Genomic DNA, 26,141 nt, shown 5'->3' with positions numbered 1-26,141 from the left:
TTTTTTGACTGTCTTGGACATTAATAAATGAAACTGCTCAATGGATCTCTATGAGCAAACTATTTACCCCAAGAAATGTTTATTTTTCATTGAAAGCTAATTTTAAGCTTGGGCAAAAATAACTTGAATGAATACAGAATGCATTTCTTGAACAATGATTTCATTTATTAAGGGAAAAACCTACCAGGCTCTGTGAAAGAGAAATTGCCCGCTCTTGTTAAATGATGAGTTGATTGTGATTAACTGCATTTTTTTTTGGGGGGGGGGGGGGGGAGCTGAGTTTCATTACTCCCTGACCTGTTGAATCGAGAGCTCCCTTATATAGAACCTGTCTGACAAACAGCAACACGTCATACCATGATGTAAAGAAACTTGAGAGCAGATAAGAAGAAGAAGTCATTGACACATATCAATCTGGAAAAGGTTACAAAACCATTTCTAAGGCTTTGGGACTCCAGCGAACAACAGTGATAGCCATTCCCACAAACCCACAAAGAAGTTCCCACAAAGAAGTGCAGGCCTCTCTTGTCTCAGCGAAGATCAAAGTTTATGATGTTTTGTAGGGTTTTTTTACATATTTTTTGGACTGATTAAACAGAAGTCAAACATCTTGGAAGGCTTGTATTGATTTACATCTGGTGTAACTACATCAGGTATATATAATGATGTAATTACATCAGGATCCTGTCAAAAAGTAGAATCTGCAATTAGTTTTTGGTAAAGTGACCTTTACATATCCTTTATTTATCCAAATAAAAAGCCTCAGTTGCATTAATAATATCTTTTTCTAAAGGATCGGCCCAAGAAGGCAGCAGAAATTGTCACAGATATAACAGTTCTATAAAGATAGTTTAAGTGGGCAAAAAGGACTGAATTGATTATAACATAGGTCCAATGAGAGAGAGCCATAAAGATACCTGCAAAATGAGTCAGTTCTTTATTTTATATACAACCCCTTCATAAATCCTGTTGACTATAGCCTATTTACTAAAATCACATATAAAAAACAAACAAAATAAAAAAAAAAATCAGCATTCTTGAAAGAAAAAAACATCAAACAAACTTGCTTTTTCCTTCCTGCACAATCTGCTGATTTCAGTTTGTGTGTGAGTTCAGTTTGTGCCGACCTCAGCCCAGCAGCCCGACGCAGGAAACCAAGGCAGTGATGACTAGTGCTGTGCAATACAACAAATTTTGGTATCCAATACCAAGTAAATACAGGGTTTCCTATAACAATACCAATACTGAAACCTTTAACTTATAAATGCAACTTATATGGTGGGGGGAAGTTTGTCATATCTTATGACTTATTAGATGACTCATCATCAGTTCACAAATTCTTGACATATTTTAATGACCACTAAATCACTGTGATTTAAGACGTCGGCTTTTTGTTATAAATGTGTTCTTTAAATAAAACATTTCATACTGCATGTTTGAGGGATATTTTTTATTTCCAAAAAAACAAAAAATACTGAAGTTAGTGGATAAATTCAGTATGTTTTGATCTGATGCTAATACCAGCATTGGCATTAATACTATGGTACTTGGGTTGATCCCCTCTGATGAGCAGATGAGCAGCAGATATAATGGCCACAGGAGGACTGGGGGGCCATCACAAATAAGTTAATTATTTTGGCAGATGTTTACTTTGCGCATGACACATGGGTAGATAGTTGCACAGTGTTTTTCAACTTAAAACACTTAATAAATCAGTTAATAGACTTTTATTTCAGTTGTGTTTTGAGGTCTTGTGTAGAGCTGTATTTCAAGCTTTCAAAGAAAGCTTTAATGGCACATCAAAAAGTTTAGGCATGCCATTATGATGTTCCTAAATCGTGGGTGTCAAACTGCTTGTTTTTGAGATATCCCTGCCCAACCTGCTGCTATTACCTGGATCAGATGTGCTTTGCCAATAAGAAGCTACAAGGGCAGGTTAGCTGAAAAACAAGCAGGACAGCGACCCTTAAGGCCTGGAGTTTGACACCTGCGTCCTAAATGATCTGATGTGCGATTTTCACCTTCAAAACACGAGAGCTGGCTAATTAGGTCTAAACCAATACTTTTAGCAAGCACAAGTTGATTTGTTTATTTGGATGTTTTTGATTCAGTCTTAGAGAGATGCCAATGAAGAAAATATTCATCCCAGGTTTCCAGGGAAAGTTTTTCCAAAACATTAAACTTTAAAATACACATTGTTCCCATGTTGAAATGCAAAACAAGTGACTTAAACATATTAACAAAGTGTGTCTAATGAGGACATAAATCGACAATTAGGATATTGCACTTGGAAAAAAGAGACAAGGTTAGGCATAGGTTATGCCACCAAAAGGTATGCAGAGTTGTTATTGGATGTTTTAATGGTATAAAAGTGCCACAAGAGTTTGTTTAATATTGTTATAGGAATCATTTTTAGGTTAACATCTGTAAAACTGAAGCCCGGTATAGAGTGATAATATTTTTGCAGGTCCAGAACACCTGGCCCCTTGCGGTGTGGAGGAGCAACAGCTTTACTCAGAGTCCCTCCTGAATGACTGGGCCTACCTCTGACATAGAGCCCAGACACCCTGCAGAGTAAGCTCATTTTGGCCCCGTGATGTCATCCTTTAAGTCGCTACCCAAAGCTCCCGGTCATTGGTGTGGGTGTAATAACAATAGCTAATAATAACTATTTTACTGCAGTACCACTTTCAACACACACACAGTTTTCTATATCTTATTTAAGGTGTAATGAACTGAGAAAGATGGAAATTCCCTGCATTGTGGGCCACCCTAATGGAAAAAAAACCAAATCCTGTAAACGCCCCTGCTTAAAAAAAACAAAACAAAAAAACCCCCAAATGAAATCAGGTAGAAAATACAATATTGACTTAATCTATGGATTATGAGTCTGGGAGAAAGATTTATTACTTTACATTTTTGGCTGTGCGGAAGGAGAAGTAAGAACGTGTCATAGGACAGATATTATTACAAGCATATATCTATTAACAGTCTTTCCTCTACTTTGTTAGTCTGTTCCTTTCTTTGTCTTTGATTTACATTAACGGCAAATAAAAGCGGAACAGTTTAACGTTTTATTTTGAAAGGTACGTGCTAATACGTACCCGTACGCTGGCGACGGAAGGAGTGGCCCTGTGTCTTGGTTTCGGGAAGCAGCGCGCTGCCGTCGTTGCTCACAGTTCGCGAGAACCCGAGAGTGTAGGCGGCGGTGGGGAAATACGCTCGCAGAACTATGAAGCTTTAACTGTCAATCATATTGACGTGCTGAGGTGTCTTTTTTTATGTTTTTTATTTTTAATGCGAAGCTTTTAGAAGACGCTCGTCAAACGGTAAGATATTTTACTGTCGCACAGGTTGCTAAGTTTACAGCTCCGACTTCCTTTGATATATTTCCTTGTTGTGGTGTCGCGTACGCTGTTAAGTGCATACGAGGCTTGATTTGGGCCTCGCGATAACGCGGTCAGTTTGCTTTTATATAACGTCAGATAGAAGGGGGAAAAAAGCAAACTTTTGTTGTACTGTGCGTCTCCGTATAGTTTAATCGGTGCCCTCGAATAGTTAGTAGCTTGACGTGATGTAAACAATACGTTATAAGGCGTAATCCCCGATAGGCCTATCGACATATTGATCGGGTTTTCTGACGTCATATTTGTTAAAGCATATTTTTTCTTCTTTTCTTTTTGTTACTTGGTAAGCTATGAGGTTTCTTTGTTTTGTTTTGGGGTTTTTTTGTTTGTTTTTTTTAAAGAGAGAAATGTATAATAAATGCAATACATTTTATTTTAAAGAAGCTTTAAACTTACTCTTGTTTAGTATTTATGTATACCACAGTACGTTTATGTAGCTGATTTTCTTAACGCTGTGGTCAAAGTGCCGTTTGTCTGTGTGTGTCAGTAATGGGAGGGAGGTCCAGATCTTCAGGATCGTTTTCAGGCCTGAGCGAGCCTCCGAAGGATCAGGGCATCCATGTCTACCTTTTCTGGACAAAAGATGGGAAGAAATATTTGTCTCACACCACAGGAGAGGTCACAGCGGAGCAGCTGTGTATCTCTGCAGCAGAGACCATTGGTAAGAGGAAAAGGCTCCACCAAATGCACAGTCCAGAAATGAAAGTGTTTTCTCTTTTCATGTGGTATTTGAGCCTGCTAGTGGCAACAGTGTGTAACATCAATGTTTCCTCCTCAGGGATAACGGCTCTGTGCCATTCACTGTTTGCGCTGTACAACCCAGAAAGACACTTTTGGTACAGCCCAAACCACATATTTAAACCAGAGGAAAACCCGAGCCTTGTACTTCGCTACTGTATGAGGTGAGTCTGTGTTTGTTTGACACTGTACTTGTGACACAGATAACATACAGCGAGGATGTTGATATAGTCTTTTTGTATTTAGGTATTACTTTCGGAACTGGCATGGACTGAATGAAAACGAGCCCATGATGTGCCGCTATCCTCCCAAATCTGGTTCAAAACGGGGTTTCCCTTTACTTGACACAACTTCACTGGAGTATTTATTTTCCCAGGTTGTTTTGGGTTTTTTTTTAATGGCATGCTTTTACACTCGTAATGTTCCTGTCTTGACAATAATATAATATCTTTTCCAAATCAGGCTAAGTATGAATTTGTGAATGAAGTGGTACAAATGGAAGACGTCAAGACAGAGGAGGAGCAGACTCGCTTCAAAAATGAGAGTTTGGGAATGGCTGTGCTTCACCTCTCATACCAGGCAATTAAAACAGAATCAACTTTGCAAGATGTAGCTTCAAGAGTCAGGTATATACTTTGGCTTGATCACACCGCAATCCCTCCTTCCAAATAGTGTTTTAAGCTTTCATTCTTAAATGGCATATAATATGTTTATATCTTGTACTGTTAATGTTATTTTCTGCTACTGTAACAAATGTCTTTTTAATCCAATCTAATCAGTAAGTTCAGATAATATCACTATACCTCTTTTTTTTCAGCTTTCTAGACTGCGTTCCAAGATCTTTCGCCAAACACATTTCCAGAGACAACTTCCTGACTAAACTCAGGATCCAGCGAGTGTTTAAAGACTTTGTGCGGTCCTTCCAGCAGCACACAGTGGATCGGGGCAACCTGTGCACTGAGGAAATCATGTACAAGTACATCGCTACACTCGAGCACTTGGCACCGCGTTTTGGCACTGAGACTTTCCCCGTAACCCGCCTGGATCTGAGGGACGAAGATGACCGAAGTGGCTCATGTTCCAGCACCACCCACGCCCAGTGTGGTTCAAAAGACAACTTCTGCGGCCCAATATCACATGAAATATCGGTGTCCGGTACTGAGGGGATTCAGTGGAGGAAGGTGTCTGCTCAAAGGGTCTGTATAGACACTGATGCTGGCATATTGTATATGTTGGTTGAGTGGCCTTTTTGGGATTTTTTTTTTAATTTGTTCAATCTCTTTACCCAGGCACAGGCAAATAATTACATGGGGAATGGCTACATAAACTACATGAGAAAACCAAAACAGCACTCCAGCCAACCAGATGCAGACACACCCAATGACTGGACCTTCTTCAGCGAGTTCCCTGAAATAACTCACATAGCCATTACTGATTCTAATGTGTGCATCAGCACTCGAGACAATCTCTGTATGGTGAGACCACTTGTTTGTTTTTTAATGTAAAAGCTGCAATGCAGTCACTTAATTGGTAAATGTCTTTGTAATGCATTAGTCCAATGGATAAAGTGTTTTTAGTCATTCAACTAATTGCTCAGTCTTTTGAGGATGTTTTTATAGACAACACACTATACATTTCTGCCTAGATTCTATATGTGTTTGACTATAAAGCCTCTCGGTTTTGACTTTGCTTTGGGCAATTTATCCTGTTTTGAATTTGTATGTGTCAGTAGGTGGGAGCTCTGATTGTAAGCTAGTGGTGTTTCTGTATATGTATGTAGGAGGTTCAGATGATCTCCAGCCAGGAGGCCCATTCCTTCGTCTCCCTCCTAGATGGATACTACCGACTGACTGCAGACGCCCACCACTATCTTTGTCATGAAGTGGCTCCCCCAAGGGTAGTGTGGAGTGAAGCAAATCTACTGCATGGACCTATGCAGTGAGTTTTCTACCCTTATATACATGCACATTCAGACACAGAAAAGGCTATGAAGAAACATGGTGTGTTATGTCATAACTCCTGTGTGTTTTTCCAGTGATGAGTTTGTGCTGTCTAAGCTGAAAAAGGAGGCAGAGGATGAGGGAACATTCCTCGCTCGTTGGAGTGTTGTTGACTATAACTGCATCATCCTAGCTGTTCTAATCAAGAATCAGGTGACTCAACACCCACGCTCTTATATGGAAGTAGTTGCAGTGTAATGATGGTTGAAAAATAAACCCGATACTTTCCCTGCACCTGTGTTTTGTGCATACAGGATGGTGCAACGCGAAGCCACAAGCAGTTTCGTGTTCACGTAAAGGATTCAATGCTCTGTCTGGAGGGCTTGGAACGACAGTTCCCCAGCATGAAGGAGCTCACCGATAGCCTCAAGTCGTTTGTCCTCAAGTCTGGTTCGGACAGCTTTACTGTCAAAAAATGCTGTTCGCCAAAATCAGGAGGTTTGTGTTCCTTGTTTTGCTCATGTATCCAATATTATGCCTCTAGAGTCCTGTTGAAGCCCCCTTTGAATTCAGCCTTGTTCACCTCTACTCAGTTTTTAAAATTAACTGTAATAGTTGCGCTAATGTTCCTACTTACTAATTGGGGTACTCATATCCCTGTTTAGGAATTTAGGTGATATTTAGGTTTTTAATCAGAATTGACTGTGTCTGTTCTGCTGTGTGTGGTGCAGAGCTATCCAACCTTCTGGTGAGGAGACACAATGAATGCGATGTTCACGCCGAGCCCTTATCCCAAACCTACAAGACCCGTCTAATGTTCCCCCAAATCAAGGACAAAGATATCAAACAGGTGACAATGTCCACTCGCCACCTTCATAGTCATAGAGGATTAGCTGTCCTCTGACCTGTAGCTGACTGTACGGGTGTTTTGTTTTGGAGCAGGAGCAGCATTTGGGTCGCGGCACCAGAACTAACATCTACTCAGGACGGCTGTTAACGCAGGAAAGAGAGGAAAGTGATAATGACGAGTTCAACAACAACTCTCACCAAGGCCACCGAGTCGTTCTTAAGATTCTGGACCAAACCCATGAAGATATTGCTCTGGTAAGCTGTTTGAAACTCACTCAAAAAATGACACTTTACTATGCTGAATGTAAACGGTTGTTATGATCTTGTCTGTTCTGACGTTTACGTTTTCACTCCTCTTAGGTGTTTTTCGAAACCGCAAGTCTCATGTGCCAGGTATCCCACCGTCACCTGGTGTTTGTATATGGCGTGTCTGTCAAAGGATCTGAAAGTAAGAGACGTAGCACTGTTCATCCTCACTTCCTCATTGTTATTTCCCCATCACACACATCAGTGTATACAGTCAAATTTCTGATTTTAGTACTAAGAAAACCATGTTGCATATGCAAAATCACCCTAACCATGTTCTATTTTTACGTTTTGTTCGTGCGTATATCATGAACCAAACCTCTCAGACTTGTTCCTGTCTTTGCAGACATCATGGTGGAGGAATTTGTGGATTTCGGGCCTTTGGATGTCTTCCTTCGCAGAGAAAAGAATGTGTCTGCTGGGTGGAAATTCATTGTTGCAAAACAGCTTGCCAGTGCCCTCGACTATCTTGTGCGTTCTAATCCTTATTTTTGACACTGATTATATTTCAGTAAATCTAATTGATTTCAGTGAAGTTTTTTATCCAGTGTTACTCTAAGAAATAAGCTGCTGCAGACCCATGTGTAAAATGATTGAACAACAGAATCAAGTAATAGTTCTTTCTTACTGCATGCCATGTTTTGAGTTTGAGATGCTGCTATCAGGCAAGGAAGTGAAGTAAATGTCATATCACAGCAAAGTGTAAGATAAGTGCTCCAAGTATTTTTTTTGCCTATTGACTAATAGCAGTAACAGTTTGTGTTATTTTTAAGAACACTCTGCTTGACCAACGGTGCTATTTTCCTTATTCTAGGAAACCAACGGGTTGGTTCATGGAAATGTCTGTGCCAAGAACATCCTTTTGGTAAAAAATGGTCTTGAACCCAACACTACTCCTTTCATCAAGCTGAGTGACCCAGGAATTGCTCTGAGTGTTCTTTCACGGGAAGGTCCGTACCACCACCTCGCTTCAGTTTATGTGTTATGTGTCTCTATACACGGTCAGCTTCAAGAGTGTTCTAATTTATGTACTTTGCAATCAGATTTAGAAACAGGAAATCTCTAATCTCTTCTCGTGAACCATTTCCTGCTGTCTTGCAGGTTTGGTTTAAAATATGTTGTTCAAGTGTGTCAAAAATAAAAAGTCGAGATGAGAGTTGCACGAAAGTAAAACAAAACTCTTCGTTATTTGTTTTGCACTTGCTGATGTTGAATACCAACTTTATAGATGCTTCTGTGTTTGTCACCATCTATTTAGTTCAGTTAGGAGGAGTTCTCCTTCAGATAAGCCAGAATAAATATCCTACACTAACTTGTGTTATTATTTTGTGCCATGCAGAGCGCCTGGAACGTATCCCATGGATTGCCCCTGAGTGCATTGACAGTGGTTCAAACATAGGCAGTCATGCTGACCAGTGGAGCTTTGGCGTAACAATGCTTGAGATCTACAACAACGGTGATCTTCCCTTCAACTTCAACACATTGTCCGAGGTAGGCATGTGCTACAGCTCGGGCTTTTACTCCTCTTTCAACAACCCAAAGTATCACATCACATATTATTCTTCTGAATTGTAATCTTAACACTTGAGTCTCCCCACCCCAACCAGAAAGAGCGCTTTTATCAGCAAAAGGGCCACTTAGCTGAACCATCTTCCCCAGAGTTGGCCAGGTTCATCAACATATGTTTGACCTATGAGCCTGAGGAGAGGCCGTCATTCCGCAAGGTGCTCAGAGAACTCATAGAACTCATGAGGAAAGGTCAGTGTTTGCTCGATTACTTTATCTCCTTTTTTAAAACTCTGTTGCAGTTCATTCAATAAACAAGTGTGTGTTTCTTCATCCAGGTTTTGTCATTCAGTCTGTTATGCCTTCCAGTGAAGCTTCAGCTAACACAGACCCCACTGTGTTCCATAAACGCTACCTGAAACAAGTGCGGATCTTAGGAGAGGTTAGTACCACACAGCAGTAGTTTGCTTTTCGTTGTATTAGCTGGAGTAATCATCTCCTCATTCTTCTGTTTATAGGGTCACTTTGGAAAGGTGACTCTGTACTTGTATGACCCAGCCAATGACGGGAAGGGAGAGCAGGTGGCTGTGAAGTCTTTGAAGCAAGAAAACGACAAAATTTCTGACGGCTGGATGAAGGAGATTGAAATCCTGAAATCTCTTTATCACAGCAACATTGTGAAATACAAGGGCTGTTGCACAGAACTGGGTGAGTCCTCGCTTGCCCTTCTGTCTGCTTAAATATCTGTTTGAGCCATATGTCAACAGAGTCTGCATGTGTAAATGAGTGTGCAGTACAGCTCTTGTAACCTGCGGTACTCAGTGGATCATTCAGCAAATTGATTTTTGGTCCCTGCTGTTCTTCTGTAAATATTGGAAATCCATTTGAAGTGCACCACTCTTTGTGTTGTATGTCAATATTTTGAGCTTTTAACACACAGCATGCTGAGCAACACAGCAAAGCACCAGAATAAGAACAGGTTTTCTTGTCAGGAAGATAAATTCACTTTTGCATTGTCCATTGACAGGAGGGCAAGTTGTCCAACTAATAATGGAGTACCTTCCTCTGGGGAGTCTGAAAGACTACCTCCCCAAACGTAACCTTCCGCTGTCTCATTGTCTGATGTTTGCTCAGCAGATCTGTCAGGTGAGTTGTGGTGGTTTAATATTTTGTGCTAGCGCTGTATTACTTGTAAACACCATATGTGTCTATCCGTACAGCCCAACATTTGAATGAGTTACTGTACATACTTCTTTTTTCATAAATTAACATGACTTTTTTTATTATTATTACACTTGGTACTTTTTTTTTTTTTTTTAATGTCTAGACCCTTTTGGCCTTGAATCTGAGCTGGTCTGCTTTTACTTGAGTGGTCGTGACTTCCGCTCCTAGCTTCAGCTAAACTTTCATATTTTCTGGTGTGAAAACTGCTGAGATGTCAGCTTATATTCTCCTCTGTTCTGAAGAGAGTCTCTGTTTTTCTGTTTGCTTTTGTGCAGCATACAGTGTAACAGCCTGAAGGAGATAATCCATCACATTAAGCTTTAATTCCATTTTACAGCACTCTGTTTTTGTGTGTGTGTTTTGTCATTAATTCATTCTGTCTGAAATAAGTAGTTTGATTGCACTGGCATTATGTTATGCTGTGTTTTCTCTCAGTAACCTGGGAAATGTCCTCCAGGAAATAATCATTCAACACCCAGAACCATAATTTCATAGCAGCCTTGGAAAAAAATAGCCAATTTCTGATTGAATTTATTGTTGATAATAAAGTAATATTCGTTTTGATTAAGGGCTCTTAATGGGAAGCTTGATTTTTAAAAAGTGTAAAATATTGCAGAAGATTAAGAACAGGGCTCTGCGAGGCTCTTTTATGAAATTATTTTGATCTAACATGTTTCAGTTCTAGGGTGTAGATGGGTGTGGAGGCATAGTTATCACATTAATGGTCTCTGTTATGGCATGCAAAGTTGTCAGCAAACAAACATACAGTTGAGTCTGCGGGGAATGCAATTTGCTTTGCAGGTTTCTGGTTGTAGATGAAAGTATCGGATAAACTGACATTTAGACCTGGTGATGGTGTTTAATGGAAAATATTCATCTAATGATTCTTTACCACAGGAGTAATGCACATGCTCAATTTTAATGGCAGCATATTTAATAGATAATTAGATTGCTTGCTCAGAGCCATAAATTGAATCCTTAATATTGCTAGAAGAAGATTTCAGTGATCACCACACACAGATCTGTAAAAATGGCTTTTCTGACCTGTTTTTATCTGAATTGCTGTTGCAGACTGATTGACAGGCATGAAGGAGTTACTCTCCGTAGGGACACGTTTTTTTTGTTTTTTACCGTGGTTAAAATAGCAGCTGTTTTTGAAATAAAAATGGCATCCATCTTTTTATTTCTGTTATTTTCTTTTAAGGGGATGAATTACTTGCACTCAAAGCGATATGTCCATCGCGATCTGGCTGCCCGTAATGTCTTGGTGGAAAATGACAGTCTGGTAAAGATTGGAGACTTTGGCCTGACGAAGTACATCCCTGAGGGTGAGATCTACTACCGTGTCCGTGAGGATGGAGACAGTCCAGTGTTCTGGTCAGTTTACGCACTTAGACTTGTCACTCATTGTGTTGTTGTGTGACTTTGTCCTCTAAATTACATTTTTAAAAATTTTGTAGGTATGCCATCGAGTGCTTGAAAGAGAGTAAATTTTCCTTCTCCTCTGATGTTTGGTCCTTTGGAGTTACACTGTATGAGATCCTGACCCGCTGTGACCGTCGCCAAAGCCCTCCAGATGTATGTCATCACCGGCCTCTTTTTCAAGTATTTCTTTACTGAACCGGCCTTATCGATCAATCTGTGTGAATTACACAATCTGTTCTTATGTATCTTTTGCAGAAGTTCTTTGAAATGATGAAGGAAGCTCAAGGACAGATGACTGTGGTGATACTGATAAAACTGTTGGAACAAGGGTTGCGATTGCCTTGCCCTAAGGACAGCCCACATGTGGTAAGCTCAGAAGCCCATAAATCAAGTTCAGTACTTTTTGGCATTATGAATGGTATAGGTTTTTTTTCATGATTACTTATTTTTTGAACAGGTGAAGATATTAATGGAGCAGTGTTGGAGTGCAGATCCTTCAGAACGGCCAGATTTTGAGTCCCTAGTTAAAAAGTTTCAGAGTCTACGCCAAGCATACTGGCAGTCCTTTTCATAGTCTCAGATATGCTGATTTGCTGACGGGGACTATGTGGAAATCCACTTGACTACAAGTCATCGCTTTGCTACAATGGCAACCATATATTAAGGGGAGCCAGTAATGTGTTTCTTGCCTCTATTAAGAGATATATTTGCAACCTTTTCATAATAAAAGCACACTGCTATCCTCTTATATGTGATGTTAACACAGTAATGAATTTCATGGGCAAAAACTTCATGTTTGTCAACAGTTAATGGTTTGCATATATCACAGTGAGTATTAACAGTTTGTGTACGGTTGAGGGATACTGTATTTCATTTTGTTTAGTTATTGTACATTTTTGACTGTTTCATTTTATAAATTTTAAATGAATAATTCAGAATCTAATAAACAATTTTCCACAAGCTCTTTTATTAAAGTCTGAAATAGACTGATGACTCCATCAGTGGGTCTATGTGTTACCTGGTTTTCACTCATTTTTTACTATTCTACAACACTATCGGTGATATGTACTTGTAATGCTTTTATTTTAAGGGGTTGCTTTTGAAATTCATATGGAGAATTTCACTGATACCAGTCTCAGGGCTCACACTCATGGTCACAGGGGCTTTCCTTCCAAAACACTCATGCAGCTTTGTTTCCACACATCTGCTTTCTCTTTGGTGCATGACTGCCTGTTGTTTGCCGTTACTCTTAAAACTGTCAAAACAAATGCATAAATGATCATACCAGAGCTTTACTCATTAAAGCTTTTTCAAAATCATTAAACACAAAGTCCAATCTTATTTTGAATTTATAAAAACTCTTAGGGCTTTCAAAATGGTACCTCTTAAGTATAGAGCTGTTAACTGCAAACACAATGGGGAAATGCTACAAGAGATCAGAAGAGACAATGTGTAAAGTCACAGGGAAGTAAACTTCGGATTGGCTATGACATCTACAAAGAGAAACAGTCTCTACAACTTGGCACTTGACTCTGTCCAGTATATTTAATGGAAACATGCTAGTTGATACTTAACAAAAAGAAACAAATCCCACTTGGTGGTAGATTTTGTTGCATATAGTAAATATGGCTCCTTATTTTTCTTCCTGAAAGCTACAACTGTCAGGCTCCAAATGAAAACAGAAACAAGGATGAGTCAATTCCAAGTAGCCTTTCTAAAAAAAACAAAACAAAAAGCAAACTCTTATTGGTGTTACTGAGAAAATACTTTCAAAGCTAACCATTCATTTTCTGCAAATGGCATCTCTGGCAGCTTTCAATCAGCTTTCAGCTCACATTATAGCACTGACTCAGCTCTCATAAAATTTTTTAATGACATACCACCTGATTTTTGATTCAAGGAGTCTTAATAGCCTGATGTTATTGCTTCTTAGTGCTGCACTGGAGACTTCTACATACGCTGGAAAATTGTTTCTGTCTAGCTGAAACAGGGCCCACATGGCTTGGATCACACTAAATTGGGGATGTGTAGATAGTCTATCCAATTATGAATCTGAAAGGACCTCCTCTGATGCACTGATGATGTAAATTTAACTGGACAGATGAAAACCATAGCTAAATCATAATTCTGGCATTTAAATCATAGCTGAAATTGGACACTGTTATGTCGAAGCAACATTTAGAAAAGCCCTTTCATGCTTTTTGTCTTGCAGTAAAGCAGTGATAATTACTGACCTCCACAATAAGACCATGAGACATTAAACATATGCAGTTGAAAAAGCTGTTGCTACTGACAAACCCCAAGATGAGAGAAAAAAAGTATTACTTAAATTCTTAGATCATAGTACTTGCTTTCAGCTGAATACGCACTTTAACTCAGGGTCATATCAGAGTGTTAGATCTGCAGGAACTGGTCAACTTGTGGTGTACAGAGTTCAGACTAAACATGGTGAAATGTCTTTTAGCCTTTATGCTTCTCACTGCTAAAATTCTGCAAGTTTCACTCTGAGCTTTGCTCCAACTGAGGCCGCAGCTTTAAAGTAATGATGACACTTTTACTCATGCTATAAGTTCTGATTTACACTCGCTTTTATTGAACTGGTGTGGAGTTATTTTATTTCACTTTCTTGTGTTTTGCATTTAAATAGAGTTATATTCTTTTAATTTGCATTTTATTATTATTATGCTGTTTTTATATGGTCTGTTGTTTCATTGCATTGTGCAAATCACTTTTAACTGCCTTTATGTACGACATATACAATACAAATAAAAATTTGCCTCTCATTGCCTAAAGCGTAGAACTGAAAAAGAACAATCTGCCAAATTCAGCATTTATTTATATTCAGCAGGTGTTCGTGTTTCTGTTCTGCATACGCTTTGAGTAAGACACATACAGCAAGTGGAAGCTGAAGCACGAGCTCCAAGACATCTGTCCTGCCACAGTTATGTGTATTACAAACTGTCAGCATCAGACGTGTCTGCTTAAATGGGAGCTTTCCCTGCTGAGAGCTCTCAACATGTATTTGAAGGAAAGTACTGCAAGGACTGCAGGCTAATGGAAAATGAGGAATCTACCATGAGGCATGTCTAGTGCTAAGCATTAGTCCAGAGTGATACCACCACCAGCTGAGTCACCAAATGCTTAAATACTACTGCTGTTCCCCTTGGGAACATAGAAAAATGCTGAATAGTGAAGCATATTGTTCTGACTCATAATCTTGGAGAGAAACTCCACTGCTGACTTCTGGACATGACATGATTGGTCCTTCTGGTGCTTGTCTGGACTGTGAAGCCCCCTGGAGGCACAGGCATTTTTCGTGGCCAAATGAAACTGATTCCCTTTATCCATCATTAACAGTGTTGGATATATTCTCAGCTGACGCAGCCTATACTAGAGACCAAATTCAAATTACCAAAACAAAACCTGTATCTTCTTCTCTATATCTACTGCGAAAAAATGCTGTTTTCCTATACACTCTCTGCATAGCTAAAAAGGGCTTTATGAATGCTTTGTTCGTGGTAGAAAAGTCTGAATAAATTACCATGTGTCAAAAATTAACTGCTGAGTTTTTAAAGAGTGGTATTCATAAAATAATACATAATCAATCAACACACTAACAATAGCCTATTACGAAGATAATGGAATTTAAGTAAACAAACCAACCACAATGATTTCCAAGAATAAAACGTTACGGATTTTTATGTTTTGTTTGAATTTTTAATGCTTTTGTTTTCAGTTTTGTTATATTTCAGTTTCCAGTGTGGATTTGTTTGTCTCAGTTCAGCTTTTGTTGTTTCAAGTGTCAAGTTTGACTTTTTATTTATTTCAGTATTAGTTTTTGTTTCCCTTTTGTTATTTGTTATTTGAGACACTTAGATTAGATGAAACTTTATCAATCCCTCGAGTGGGTTCCTCCGGGAAATTCAGTTGGCTTTGTAAAGCCAAGTAGCTCACAATCATGTGGACATATTCTCAAGCCTCCTTGCTTTATGAACTGGTAGTTCGAACTAAAATGAGCATATTTAAATTATAAACCATATTTCACTAGTTTATCTTTCAGACATATTTTGTTGGGACATTTTTGAGAAAATTTACATGCATAAATTAGACTCTTAAATAAATTAGACATGCATTTTTATTGTGCTGTTTATAATTGTCTGTTGTCTTTTAAAAATCTAGATATTTAATACTACATTTTAATTAGATCAATTACCAAAAAACATCCGTTATGCACCTCATGCTGAGGAGCAGGGACACTCGTTGCTCCGCCCCCACCCTTCCGATTTACGTGGTAGTCATGGAGAATGCGTTCCCTTGTCGTCCAATCAGAAGCAGCGCTGGGGCCATGTGTGTATTGTTTAAACTGCTCAAATCAGCCAGAGTTTTCAGACCGAAAAAACTTCCAGCACCGAGTCATGGCGGCCGCAGTGTCAGTTAATACAGCTGCCAAAGATGAAAACACAGACTCGGTAAACAGTTTGGCTTCTCGTCCGTTTAATGAAAAATACGACCCCGCCGTGGACCAAGAAAACTGGATTCCCGGGGATCGCCGGTACCCCGAACTCGTGCACAACGAAGAGGACGCGACGCCCGGACGCGAGTGTCAGCGAAAGGTCGACGAGGACTTGACATCACTGAGCCCTGAAGAGATCGAGAGCCGCTTGGAGAGAACTCGACGGGAGTTTTACAACAGGAGGAAAATTATTATAAAAAACTTGCCCTCTGACGTTAGCAATCAGGTATGAGTAGAAAGTTTTAGGGGGTGAGGGTTTAATTGTTGGCTGGTTGGTTGATGCTACCCTGTGGCTAACGCTAGCCTAGCTCCGTTATACCTGCCATGCTATCAATGTTAGCTTCACAGGCATTTAACTTATTAGCTTGACCTTTATTTAGTTTTCTGTGTACTACATCTGCTAGTGGTTTAAAAGCCAAAACGCACAGATTATTGGTAATTAAAAACGATGCAAACAGTTCTATAACTGGTTTGAGTTTGTTTGTTAACTATCATGGCTCGCGTTTACTGACAAGTGGTCAAATAATCAATCATGGTCATTTGTGGCCTGTGTGACCCACCAGGCCGCTTTGCATTCGTGGTTGAATTTTACCATTTGGCCCGCCGAGCCAAACTGTGGTTCATAACCGGTATATGCGGGTTACATATGCAGTGAAGGTGGGTCATAAGTCCATTTGTTATTAACTCTGTCTGTAATTAACTCTTGATGCTACTTTTTTTTTTTCTTTTTTGGAACGTGCCTGACTCGTGGGGAGCGGTGGGCCTGCGGGCGGTACCATTGTTCACAGAGGGGGGGCTGGGGCAGTAGTGGGAGTTCGAGATGTGAGTTTCTCTATAACAAAAGGTGGAAGGCGTGGGGACAAAACGTTTCAGAAAATGCTAGGCAGCATCGCCATTTGTGTGAATAGGCAAAAGCTGGGCAGAACAATTTTTCCTACAACAATGAGGGAGTCATTCACCTCTCATCCCCCCCCAGCAGGTGCACTGATTCCCCCCCACCCCCACCCCCCAGTGTATATCAACGAGCTAATTGGCTGAGAGGGGGTTGATTGAAATCTTCAATTAACCAACGACCTCCTAAAGTCAAATATTATTTATGTATTTAAACATCTGCAGTTAATCATTGTCTCTTTCTTTTTACAGGAGGTCCATGAGCTCTTGGGCAGCTATGATCTGAAGTACTGCTTTGTTGACAAGTACAAAGGCACAGGTAGGTCTAACTGCTCCACCATGTTGGACTGAGCAAGGCAATTTGGCAAGTTTGGCGTCTGCAAGTTGGAGGAGGTGGGGATCAGGATGGATCTGCTCTATTACGCCCCTTTAAAATTTAATCTGACAGTGAACTCTGTAGCAAACAAAAGTAAATCGGGCTCTCCAGATTTGGAGCATGTTTAGTTAATGACTTTCAATGGACATACTGAACATGAAAAGGGGTTCTGGAGAAAGCAGCCAGACCTCAATTAAAGACTTTGTTTTCATGGTGTGCCTTCTCTTGCACTTATCATTATCACACAGTTACAGATCTCTCTTGTTGGCGACTGTTGATGCTCGCTTGTCGTGGTGTCACGTTACATTGTTGTCAGTTCAAGTGCGATAAGATCGACGGGCTCCCTGTGTATCTGTGTATGCGTTACCTCACATGCCCCTTGGTGTGATCTGCCATCTTGTCCAGCTAGAGTTGCTTGTTTTTAAATGTATAAAATGTAAAATATCAGATTAGAATATAAATTAATTAAATATCTATGCATTCTTGCAGTAATATTTCACTAGAAAATGGGTGATGATCATGATAATAGGCCAGAAAATTGTGTGAGCCAGATGGTATTTTCAGGGTATGCCTGGTATCCAGCAAGCTGCTATGGAAGAAAACCAGTGACATTTAGATGGTGCTTGTTTTTTGTGTGGTTGTGGTTTTTTTTTTTTTTTTTTTTTTTTTTTTTTTTTATTTAACAATATCGAGTTGGCTGCCAAACTAATTTATTACCTTTTTTTTTTTTTTTTTTTTTTTTTTTTTTTTTCTCTTCTCATGGCTTTCAGACAAAACTGGAAAACTTTTTCACGCCTTCTGTTTCTTTTTCATAACATGGGTAACAAGATGTTGATTTCATTCTTGCTGGGCTGACAGGCATTGTAGTTTAAACAAGGGGTAAAGTTACACCAACACAAAGGATCCTGTGTGCTGATATTGTGCCACCAGAACTGTGTTTTAACAGCCTTGCTAGAGGCAAAAACGTCACAGGCAGGGTTTGCTCCCTGACACCTGCTGAGTACAAATAAATCTGACTTTATGCCACCTGAACAATGTCATTCCCTTGCCTTACACCAATTTGTTTCTCTCTTCTGTTTCCTGTCCCGTGTTACTCAAAGCATTTGTGACCCTACTTAATGGTGAACAAGCACAAAGTGCCATCAAAGAGTTCCACCAGCATGTGTTGCGGGACCGGGAGATCTCTGTGCAGCTGCAGCCGACAGATGCTCTGCTGTGCATCGCCAACCTGCCCCGCGCGTTCACGCAGCAGCAGTTTGAGGAACTGGTGCGCCCCTTCGGCAACCTGGAGCGTTGCTTCCTGGTGTACAGTGCCACCTCGGGGCATTCCAAGGGCTACGGTTTTGTGGAGTACATGAAGAAGGACTCTGCGGCCAGGGCCAAGTCGGAGCTCCTGGGGAAGCAGCTGGGCTCCCGTATGCTTTACGTCCACTGGACTGAGGTGGGCTCCCTCACATATCCACTGCTGCACTCCAAATGCCTGTGCGTGGACCGCCTGCCTCAGAGCCTGCTGACAGCCCAAGACCTCCGCAGTGCCCTGGCTGACACCCACACGCCAGTTTTCTGCCAGGTCAGATTTTTACTGCACACAAGCCCAATACTCCAAGTGAATGATTTCAGAAGTCTACAGCATACTGATTGCACACAGCAGCGATCATTAACTTTTTTTGTCATTTCTTTGTGTGGCTATTGTTTTATACAGCAAATGCCCACATTAATAAAAGTTTTGAGTGCTTTAAAAGCTGCTAAAATCCATCACAAAGTTGTAAAATTGTCCCTGAAGGTGTGCAAAATGACTGCACTGCTGAGTCACTGTGAAACTGCAATCCATATTTGATCTTTCACCTTTACCCCAGTTTTCCTGTGGCCATTCAAAGTTACTATAGCAATAGCAACTGTTGGTTTCTATGGTGATGACCACCTGACACCCCCAGGTGGTGTCATTCAGCAGGTTTTTTCTGGAATGGGAGAGAGCGGTGTCCTTTTGAGCAGGACACAGTCGTAGTTTTCTGTTGTTTCCAGACTGAACAGTCATAATAATTAGGAGCCATATGATGGTTTTAATAGGAAACTTTGATATCACTGCAGCTTTATCAAATTCATAAAACCAGACGGTTGCATCATGGTAAGAGAGGAGTCCCACTAAAAGCAACACAAAGCCATATATAGTGATTGATGTGGTGATTAAAGGGCCTTAAAAGGTAATTAAACACTTTTAAGAAACAGATTTTGATCTGGGACTTTAGAGATGCAAATTTCAGTGGGTTATTTGAAATTTGCCACACCATAAATGAAAGCAAAGGGTGCTGACAAATAGTAGCATTCCTAATCAAAATTCACTGAGTGAAGTGACCTTTAAGTATCCAGGTGGCAGCCATAGTAAGTGCTTTTTGAAGAGTCTTAGTACCCCAAAAATTTCCTAAGTGCTTCCTTCTCATGTCTTTTCTTGCCACCTTTTAGAATAGGATACACTGAAACTTCCTTTATGAAAAGAAAGGAGGCAACACCATCCCCCAATGAGAACTTTGATGAAAACAATCAAAGGGAGTGTCACCTGGTGCAGATACTATAAAATGTTAATTAGAAAAGGGTTTTCCATTTCGTGTCATATCGTGCTAATTTGTTCCTAACTAAGAGACTCTTAAACCAGCAGGTGAACTACAAACATCACACTGCTATGATAAAACTCGCGTATATAGATTTTAAAAAGGCTTTATAAATCAGGATTGAGAGTCATGTTAAAATAATTATCGTGAGCTGTGTAAAAGCTTCACCCCAATTCAGTTTTTGTGTTGCTTCTATTTTTCTTTATCAATTCACCTTGATCTTTCCTTGACCTAATGATATTTTCCATCCAGGCCTGGGGAAATTATGTAGATTGTTTCAGCTCAGCAGCAGCCTGGGACACAATTTTGGTGCTGTAGCCATCTTGACAGTTATTTGAAGCTCCTATCTTAATGAATGGGGAAAGATCCATAACTTTTGGTTGAGTGCTCACCAGGTATATATAAAATTCTAATTCACTGCATGGAAACAGTTGGACACGCAATCTTTACGTTTTTGCTACAGTAACAAACAAAACAGTAGTGATATCTGCCACTACACGGTTGCATGTTTAGCATGTTTAGCATGTAGCACTTCTCACGTAAATCTCAGCTCAGAATTCACCAAATGCTGCGATGGGTGTTTTGTGAAGCAAGTTTTGCCCCTCAGTAGCAGCCTCCAACACCACCAGGCAGTTAATTTTTAAACAAGTGAGTTTCAGCGGTCACCAGGATGTAAAAATTGCATATGTAGAGTCACCACTGCAACCTCGAACATTTAAATTCTGTCAACTTTTCCTGAAAATTAGGTTTTAAAGAGCTTATACTACTGCTGTTGCAGAATTCTGAGTGAGTGCTGTTTCTCTCTGTGGTAATCCTTTTTAAAGTTTTTATTAACAACTATAAATTCCATGATATATATATATATTTTTTTTCCCATCTTTCTCTCCAAATTTGTGCTAAAATATGTGAACACTGAGGGTGTAAGTGAAAACCACTTGGCTTCCACTCTCTGTGTGTGCGTCTTATTCATTGGCTGCAGGGTTTTTTGGGTTTTTTGTTTTTTCTCTATATGCTTGAAAAATTGCTGCTTTTTTTTTTTTTTTTTTTTTTTTTTTTTTTTTTGTCCTCTCAATTTTTCTCTCCTTTCTCCACAGTTGGCTCAGGGACAAGATGGAAGTTTCCGGCGTTTTGCAGTGCTGGAGTTTGCCACTGCAGAGATGGCCGAGGAAGCACAGCGACTCACAGATGGCAGACTGCTGGGTGGGACACATATCAGGGTGTCCTTCTGTGCCCCGGGTCCTCCTGGAAGAAGCATGTTGGCTGCTCTGATTGCTGCGCAAACCATGGTACTGCATTCCAATCTACAGTCTTTGCTTGAGCCCTTAAGACATAACATTGCTGCCTTTGAGTTTGATATACCTGCAGTGATGGAACGAGTTACAAAATGCGTCAGGTTTTCATTTTTCGGTGAGTCTGTGCTTATGTGTGAGAGAGCTGGCCCCACCCTTCATCCAATGCTCCAAGAGAGATGTCTTCTGGGCGTCATAGAAAAAAAAATGCCTTTGATGTACATGTTACTGTTCAGGGCAGTTGCCAAACTAAGCTTGCCTTTCTTTTTTCAGTTCATAATGATGCACAGGATCGTGCAGTCGTAACGTTGCCTGTGCCTTTTCCATTAGAGCTGTGCTGTTAATTGAATTATGGAGATGAAACGCTGATTATGCTCCATTTTTTCTCGTGTAATATTTCCTGCTTTTCTTTTGCTTTTCAGTACATCGCCTTCCTGTGCTGTAAAAGCTGTAATCCACTCCCTGCCAGGCTGGCAGTATTGGTTCAGCTCACCATTTATTAATTTGGATAACAATTAAAGTTTTCTCCAAGTTTAATAAATGTGTTTTTCTGAGTGAAATCATGTGAAATAATCATCATCTCAGTATTAACATACACCCCCCCCCCCTTTCCAAACTGCATAATTGAGCAGCCCAACTGCTCAAGTCTGATTTAGTTGCATGCATTTGTACTAGTGCTGTAGTAAAAATTACGTTACTGGGCATGACTTGGAAGCATTGCAGTTATAACTCTCACAGAGGAGCTGGCTCATCACATGATTTCAGATTAATGGAAAAATTTTTTGGTTATTTGTTGGTCTTGTTCTGAGTCTTTGCTTTGTTTCCTTCCTCTCAAGGCTGTAAACAGGGGTAAAGGACTCCTCCCTGATCCGACAGCCATGCAGATACTCACAGGCCTCAGCAACCCCGCCGCCCTCAAGATGCTGCTCAACCCACTGACACAGGGACATAAACAAGGTGAGGAGCCGTGAGCTGCTTTTAATCTGTTTTATTGCTATTATTCGTTCTCCTGCGGTGGATCTTAATCTTTGTCTATGCGCAGGCCTCCTCGGTGCGGCCCCCGCCATACCGCCACTGCTTGCCAACCCCGCTCTCACGGCCGCCCTGCTCCAGCTGCTCCTTCAGAACCAGGCCAAGGCTCAGCAGGTACCGCTGCCTTTTCCATCTTTGCTCCGTCATGTTCTTCCCTGCTTTTGCTTCCTGCCCGTTTTCGATTCATCCTCTCCTACTCACAGACTTTGTTCCCCACTCTGTTCTGTCCCTCTTTACCATTAGCAAGCCCTTCTGGGAAATCCTCTTCTGTGGGCTCAGGTGCTACACAATAAAGAAAACCCTCTAGTGCCTTGTGTGAGTGATAACGGTTTTTATGGTTGGCCATCAGTGTGTGCGTGTGTGAGTTGGAGCTGAAGTTGGATGGATTCTGGCCCTTTCTTCTTTTTATGTGAATGCTGATAGAAAACTTATTGCCTGGGTGGGTAAGCTCTTGCTGGGAAAGTGAGGGGTTTTTTGTGCGTGTATGTGTGGAGTGTTCCTTCGAGTGGTGCTGAGTAATGCGGTAGATGTACTATTATGCTGTGTGCCAGAATTGTAAAGGTACATCCTGTAAGGACATAATTTCATATACAGTAAGTAAACTTGCTGAATACATGTTTTAAGTTTAGTTGAGCAGTTCTTCGTCGCCTTGATGTTGCAGTGCGCCTGAGTGACCCTGTTGTGACTGAACCTTTTTTTTTTTTCTTTTTCTTTTTTTTTTTTTTTCTCTCCTCTTGGTCAGCAGCCGGGACTTATTGGGGAGAATCCTCTGGCCTCTCTGTCTGTCCAGCAGGGAGTCCATCTGCTCGGAGACCTGCCCCAAGGTTTGGCATCAGTCCACTCCAGCCGTGGCTCCTTCAGCCACAGACTGCATGTCTGCTTTTGATGATAAACATCTGCATTGCCATTAGCCTGTCCATCAGGCGTCCTACTCTTTACATTATGTTACCCAAATTAAAACAGAATGCATATCTAATTTCCTCTGAAAAGCTTGAAGGAGAAGATTAAAAATGAAATGTGTGATTGTTGTTGGATTGTCATTTACACTGAAGTCTCTAATCACCATAGGTGGTATTGTCCCTGGACTGGCTCTTCAGACAGATCCTCTACCCCCCTTGAAGCCAGTGCCACGTGGCAGAACTCTTTCAAGGGATCAGGAGTCCCCCACGTCGGCTTGTCCCTTCCCCCAGACCTCCTCTCCGACCCTGCCGGGGATCTCTATGCCCCTGCTGGGTGGCATGATCGGGGCAGATGGCCTCACAGCACAAGGGGTGAGTTCCCAAGTAATTCCCTTTTTTAAAATGCCTTCAATCCTTCAGCTGCTTTTTTTTTTTTTTTCCCTCTTCATTCTCATTCCTCATTCTGTGCAAGAAATGTAAAAATAAGCCATCTTTTTTTTTCTTTTTAAACTTCATGTCAGGTTTCCATGCTAGGAGATCCTGCAAAAGATGCAAACCTTCCCCAGAGTCCCTTCCTCAATGTCAGCAACGTGTTTTCCTCAGGTGAGGTGCTGCTTTTTTGCTGTGCTCGCATGAGCGGTAAAGATTTTATCTACTTTTACAGTCTGTTCTTGTTTGCTACTTCAACTGAGAGATGATGTTGGATGCATCAAGGATATATTTGTATACCGTGCATCTCCTCCAGGAGGAAGCTGCAGACCTCACCCTTACAGAAGGCGGCCTACACTGAGTAACGTGTCCAACCAGAGCATGCAACCGAATTACAACCTGCGTTACCAGGATTCCTACAGCCCTGAGTACCCCCCACTCCATCGGGTAACTATGAATCATTGCTGCTCAGACTTCAGATTTTAAATGTGTATTCTTTCCACATCGATGGGTCGTGTGTTTTTTGTTTTTCCTTGTCTTCCTTACTCCTCTAGTCATTGTGACCTGTTGAATTTACTGTATGGCGCTTGGCTGCTCATTTAGTGGTTTTATGACACGATCTGGTCCGATGCCATCTGGTGTCTCTCCTCAGGATCCCCTTGCCCATTTGTATGAACAGCAGGAGAATCTTGATGCTGGGGCCTTGGCAGGATTCGGTCAGCAGGTAGTGCTTTGTCAACTGTTTCAAAGCTGACTTGAGGACATTTGTAGTGTCAGTAAATTAAATGCACGCCTCCCTGTAGTAACATAGCTGTGAACTTGTCTGTCTCTGCAGGCCTCTCATTGCGCTGAATACAGTGAGCGGTTCCCCCCTTACAGTTACCCTCCAAGCCCACCTCTGTCCTCATATTTCAGCTCAGGGTCTGAGAGCTCCTGTAATGGGAGCCTTCCCACCCCCCAGCTCAACAGGGTAAGCAAAAGCTTTGCATTGATTTTTGTTTTTTGATATATATGAAGGATTGATTATTTGTCAGTGCAAGAATACTGAGGATAGCACTAGAAGGGATTAAAAAAATAAAATAAAATAAAATAAAAATAAAATAGTGGAGGGTTAGGTGCCAAGAATAAGTGTGTGTTCAATAATTAATGTTGCGCTGTGAGCGCTTGAGTTGAAGTCAAATGATGGGTGGTTGTTTGTCTTTAGGCTGTGGGAATGCCTCCTGTGAGCCACACCACCAACTACCCTGCAGGTGTGGAGAATGTTATGAAGGTAATTTATAGGCTTCCATGTTATTGTTTCACATCATTTTTCTTTGAAGTTTCTGTTTTGATTTTAAACCCCCCCCCTCCTCTTTTTCTTGTAATTATAGACTCCAATCGGTAGCCAAAAGCGCACGTTCTCCCGGCTGATCCCGTCTCCCGAGCCGAGCCCTGAAGGCGGTTATGTGGGCCAGCACTCCCAAGGCCTCGGCGGTCACTACGCAGACTCCTATCTTAAGCGTAAGCGTATATTCTGAGTACAGCTGTAACGAGTAGCCATTCAGCAGCCAGGATGGAGTAGCATCTCCTCTCCCATATTCTCCAATGGACTCAGTAACTTGGTGGTCCTCGGATTTATTGTCCCATATGCACGTGTGAGTGACCTCTGGAGGCTGCAGAGTAGTGCAGTCTGTTTGTCACTCTGTGGAAAGACCTGCATGTTCAATTTTTTTTCTTTTTTTGTATATATGATTTTACTGTGTTTTGTACATTTCAGTTTTAAATTTTTATTTGCCTGAACTTCGTGTTGAAAACCTTGTAAATTAAGGAGAAAAAGTGGTTCATTAGTAAATGCAATCTTTTTTTCTTTTTTTTTTTCTTGAGCTTTTTTTTTTTTTTTTTTTTTTTTTTTTTTGAATTCCTGTGAGTGTGGTATATCAGCAGATCTGCAGTTTGGCCAGTTTCAATGGTAACTAGCGGCTGCTTTTAAAAAAAAAAAAAAATAAATAAAAAAAGTGATTTAACATCTCACCAAAGTGACGCTGTCCACAGTTTCAGGCAAAGGGCCTTGCATAGTGTAAGAACAAGCTTTAAAGGCTTTTACTTTGTGGGAGAAGAGAAAAAAAAAAAGCCTACCGTATTCCATGTAAAAAGTTCATGAGTTTGTATAATGAGATGGTGTTATGGTGTCTTGTTTTCCCCCTTCCTACCACACGGTTGTAAATTTTGCTTTATAACATTTCTGGTTTCAAACATTTCCTAATTGTTAACCCGCAGCTTTCCATCCACCAGTGATGGTTGTGTGGTGTTATGAGGCGAAGCTTTTTAGCAATCTGGGATGTTTCCTGAGCCTGAACTTTTCCACGTTGTTTTGTCTTTCTAACCACGCCCTCCAGCCTGTTCATGGAGTCTGTTCTCTACACTGGTTGTTGAGTGATGCACTTGGAGGGCACAGGTCATGATGTGTTCTCACCTGTATTAAAATGCCATCTCAAGTCCCCTCTCACTCATGTATGTCCAGGAGTCGACATATTTTCTGTGTTTATGTGAGTTCTGTGTTGCCATGTTTACATTTTTAAATGTTTTATAAAACCGTGAACGCTGCCCCACCCCTTGAAGGGTGGGGGCAGGTGCAGATAGCGCTGCATGCCATCTCTCCAGCTGCCAGCAGATCGTGCACGAATACAGGAGCGGTTCGGTGTTCTCAGTGAGGGGCTCAACTGTGAGTTGAA

General features: G+C 40.8%; 2 protein-coding genes across 4 annotated transcripts; both read left to right on the top strand.

The window, feature by feature from the left end:
• The first annotated feature begins 3,129 nt into the window (after positions 1 to 3,129).
• On the top strand, positions 3,130 to 12,412 carry tyk2 (tyrosine kinase 2). Its single transcript, XM_084925617.1, has 24 exons — positions 3,130 to 3,329; positions 3,895 to 4,068; positions 4,186 to 4,309; positions 4,392 to 4,521; positions 4,608 to 4,771; positions 4,963 to 5,341; positions 5,435 to 5,620; positions 5,926 to 6,083; positions 6,181 to 6,298; positions 6,400 to 6,583; positions 6,817 to 6,935; positions 7,028 to 7,189; positions 7,295 to 7,382; positions 7,587 to 7,711; positions 8,055 to 8,190; positions 8,580 to 8,731; positions 8,848 to 8,998; positions 9,085 to 9,188; positions 9,265 to 9,454; positions 9,774 to 9,892; positions 11,175 to 11,347; positions 11,431 to 11,548; positions 11,651 to 11,761; positions 11,853 to 12,412. The coding sequence occupies exons 2-24, from the start codon at positions 3,897 to 3,899 to the stop codon at positions 11,967 to 11,969; spliced, it is 3,480 nt and encodes a 1,159-aa protein (XP_084781743.1). The 5' UTR covers positions 3,130 to 3,329; positions 3,895 to 3,896; the 3' UTR covers positions 11,970 to 12,412.
• Positions 12,413 to 15,737: 3,325 nt separating this feature from the next.
• On the top strand, positions 15,738 to 25,285 carry raver1 (ribonucleoprotein, PTB-binding 1). Of its 3 annotated transcripts, XM_084925616.1 has the most exons (15): positions 15,738 to 16,134; positions 17,052 to 17,118; positions 18,276 to 18,745; positions 20,876 to 21,067; positions 21,907 to 22,027; positions 22,113 to 22,216; positions 22,346 to 22,417; positions 22,848 to 22,926; positions 23,171 to 23,373; positions 23,523 to 23,604; positions 23,747 to 23,877; positions 24,083 to 24,154; positions 24,266 to 24,400; positions 24,635 to 24,700; positions 24,801 to 25,285. In XM_084925616.1, the coding sequence occupies exons 1-15, from the start codon at positions 15,811 to 15,813 to the stop codon at positions 24,945 to 24,947; spliced, it is 2,265 nt and encodes a 754-aa protein (XP_084781742.1). In that variant the 5' UTR covers positions 15,738 to 15,810; the 3' UTR covers positions 24,948 to 25,285. The 3 variants fall into 3 exon arrangements, with proteins under 3 accessions (XP_084781742.1, XP_084781741.1, XP_084781740.1); XM_084925615.1 differs by lacking the exon at positions 22,346 to 22,417; XM_084925614.1 differs by lacking the exon at positions 22,346 to 22,417 and having other exon boundaries at positions 22,845 to 22,926.
• The last annotated feature ends 856 nt before the right edge of the window (positions 25,286 to 26,141 follow it).

Source organism: Perissodus microlepis, chromosome 4 (genome assembly GCF_051167445.1).
Source record: "Perissodus microlepis isolate ML-2025 ecotype Zambia chromosome 4, ASM5116744v1, whole genome shotgun sequence".
Classification (NCBI taxonomy): Eukaryota; Metazoa; Chordata; class Actinopteri; order Cichliformes; family Cichlidae; genus Perissodus; species Perissodus microlepis.
This window is presented reverse-complemented; position numbering and strand designations above follow the sequence as displayed.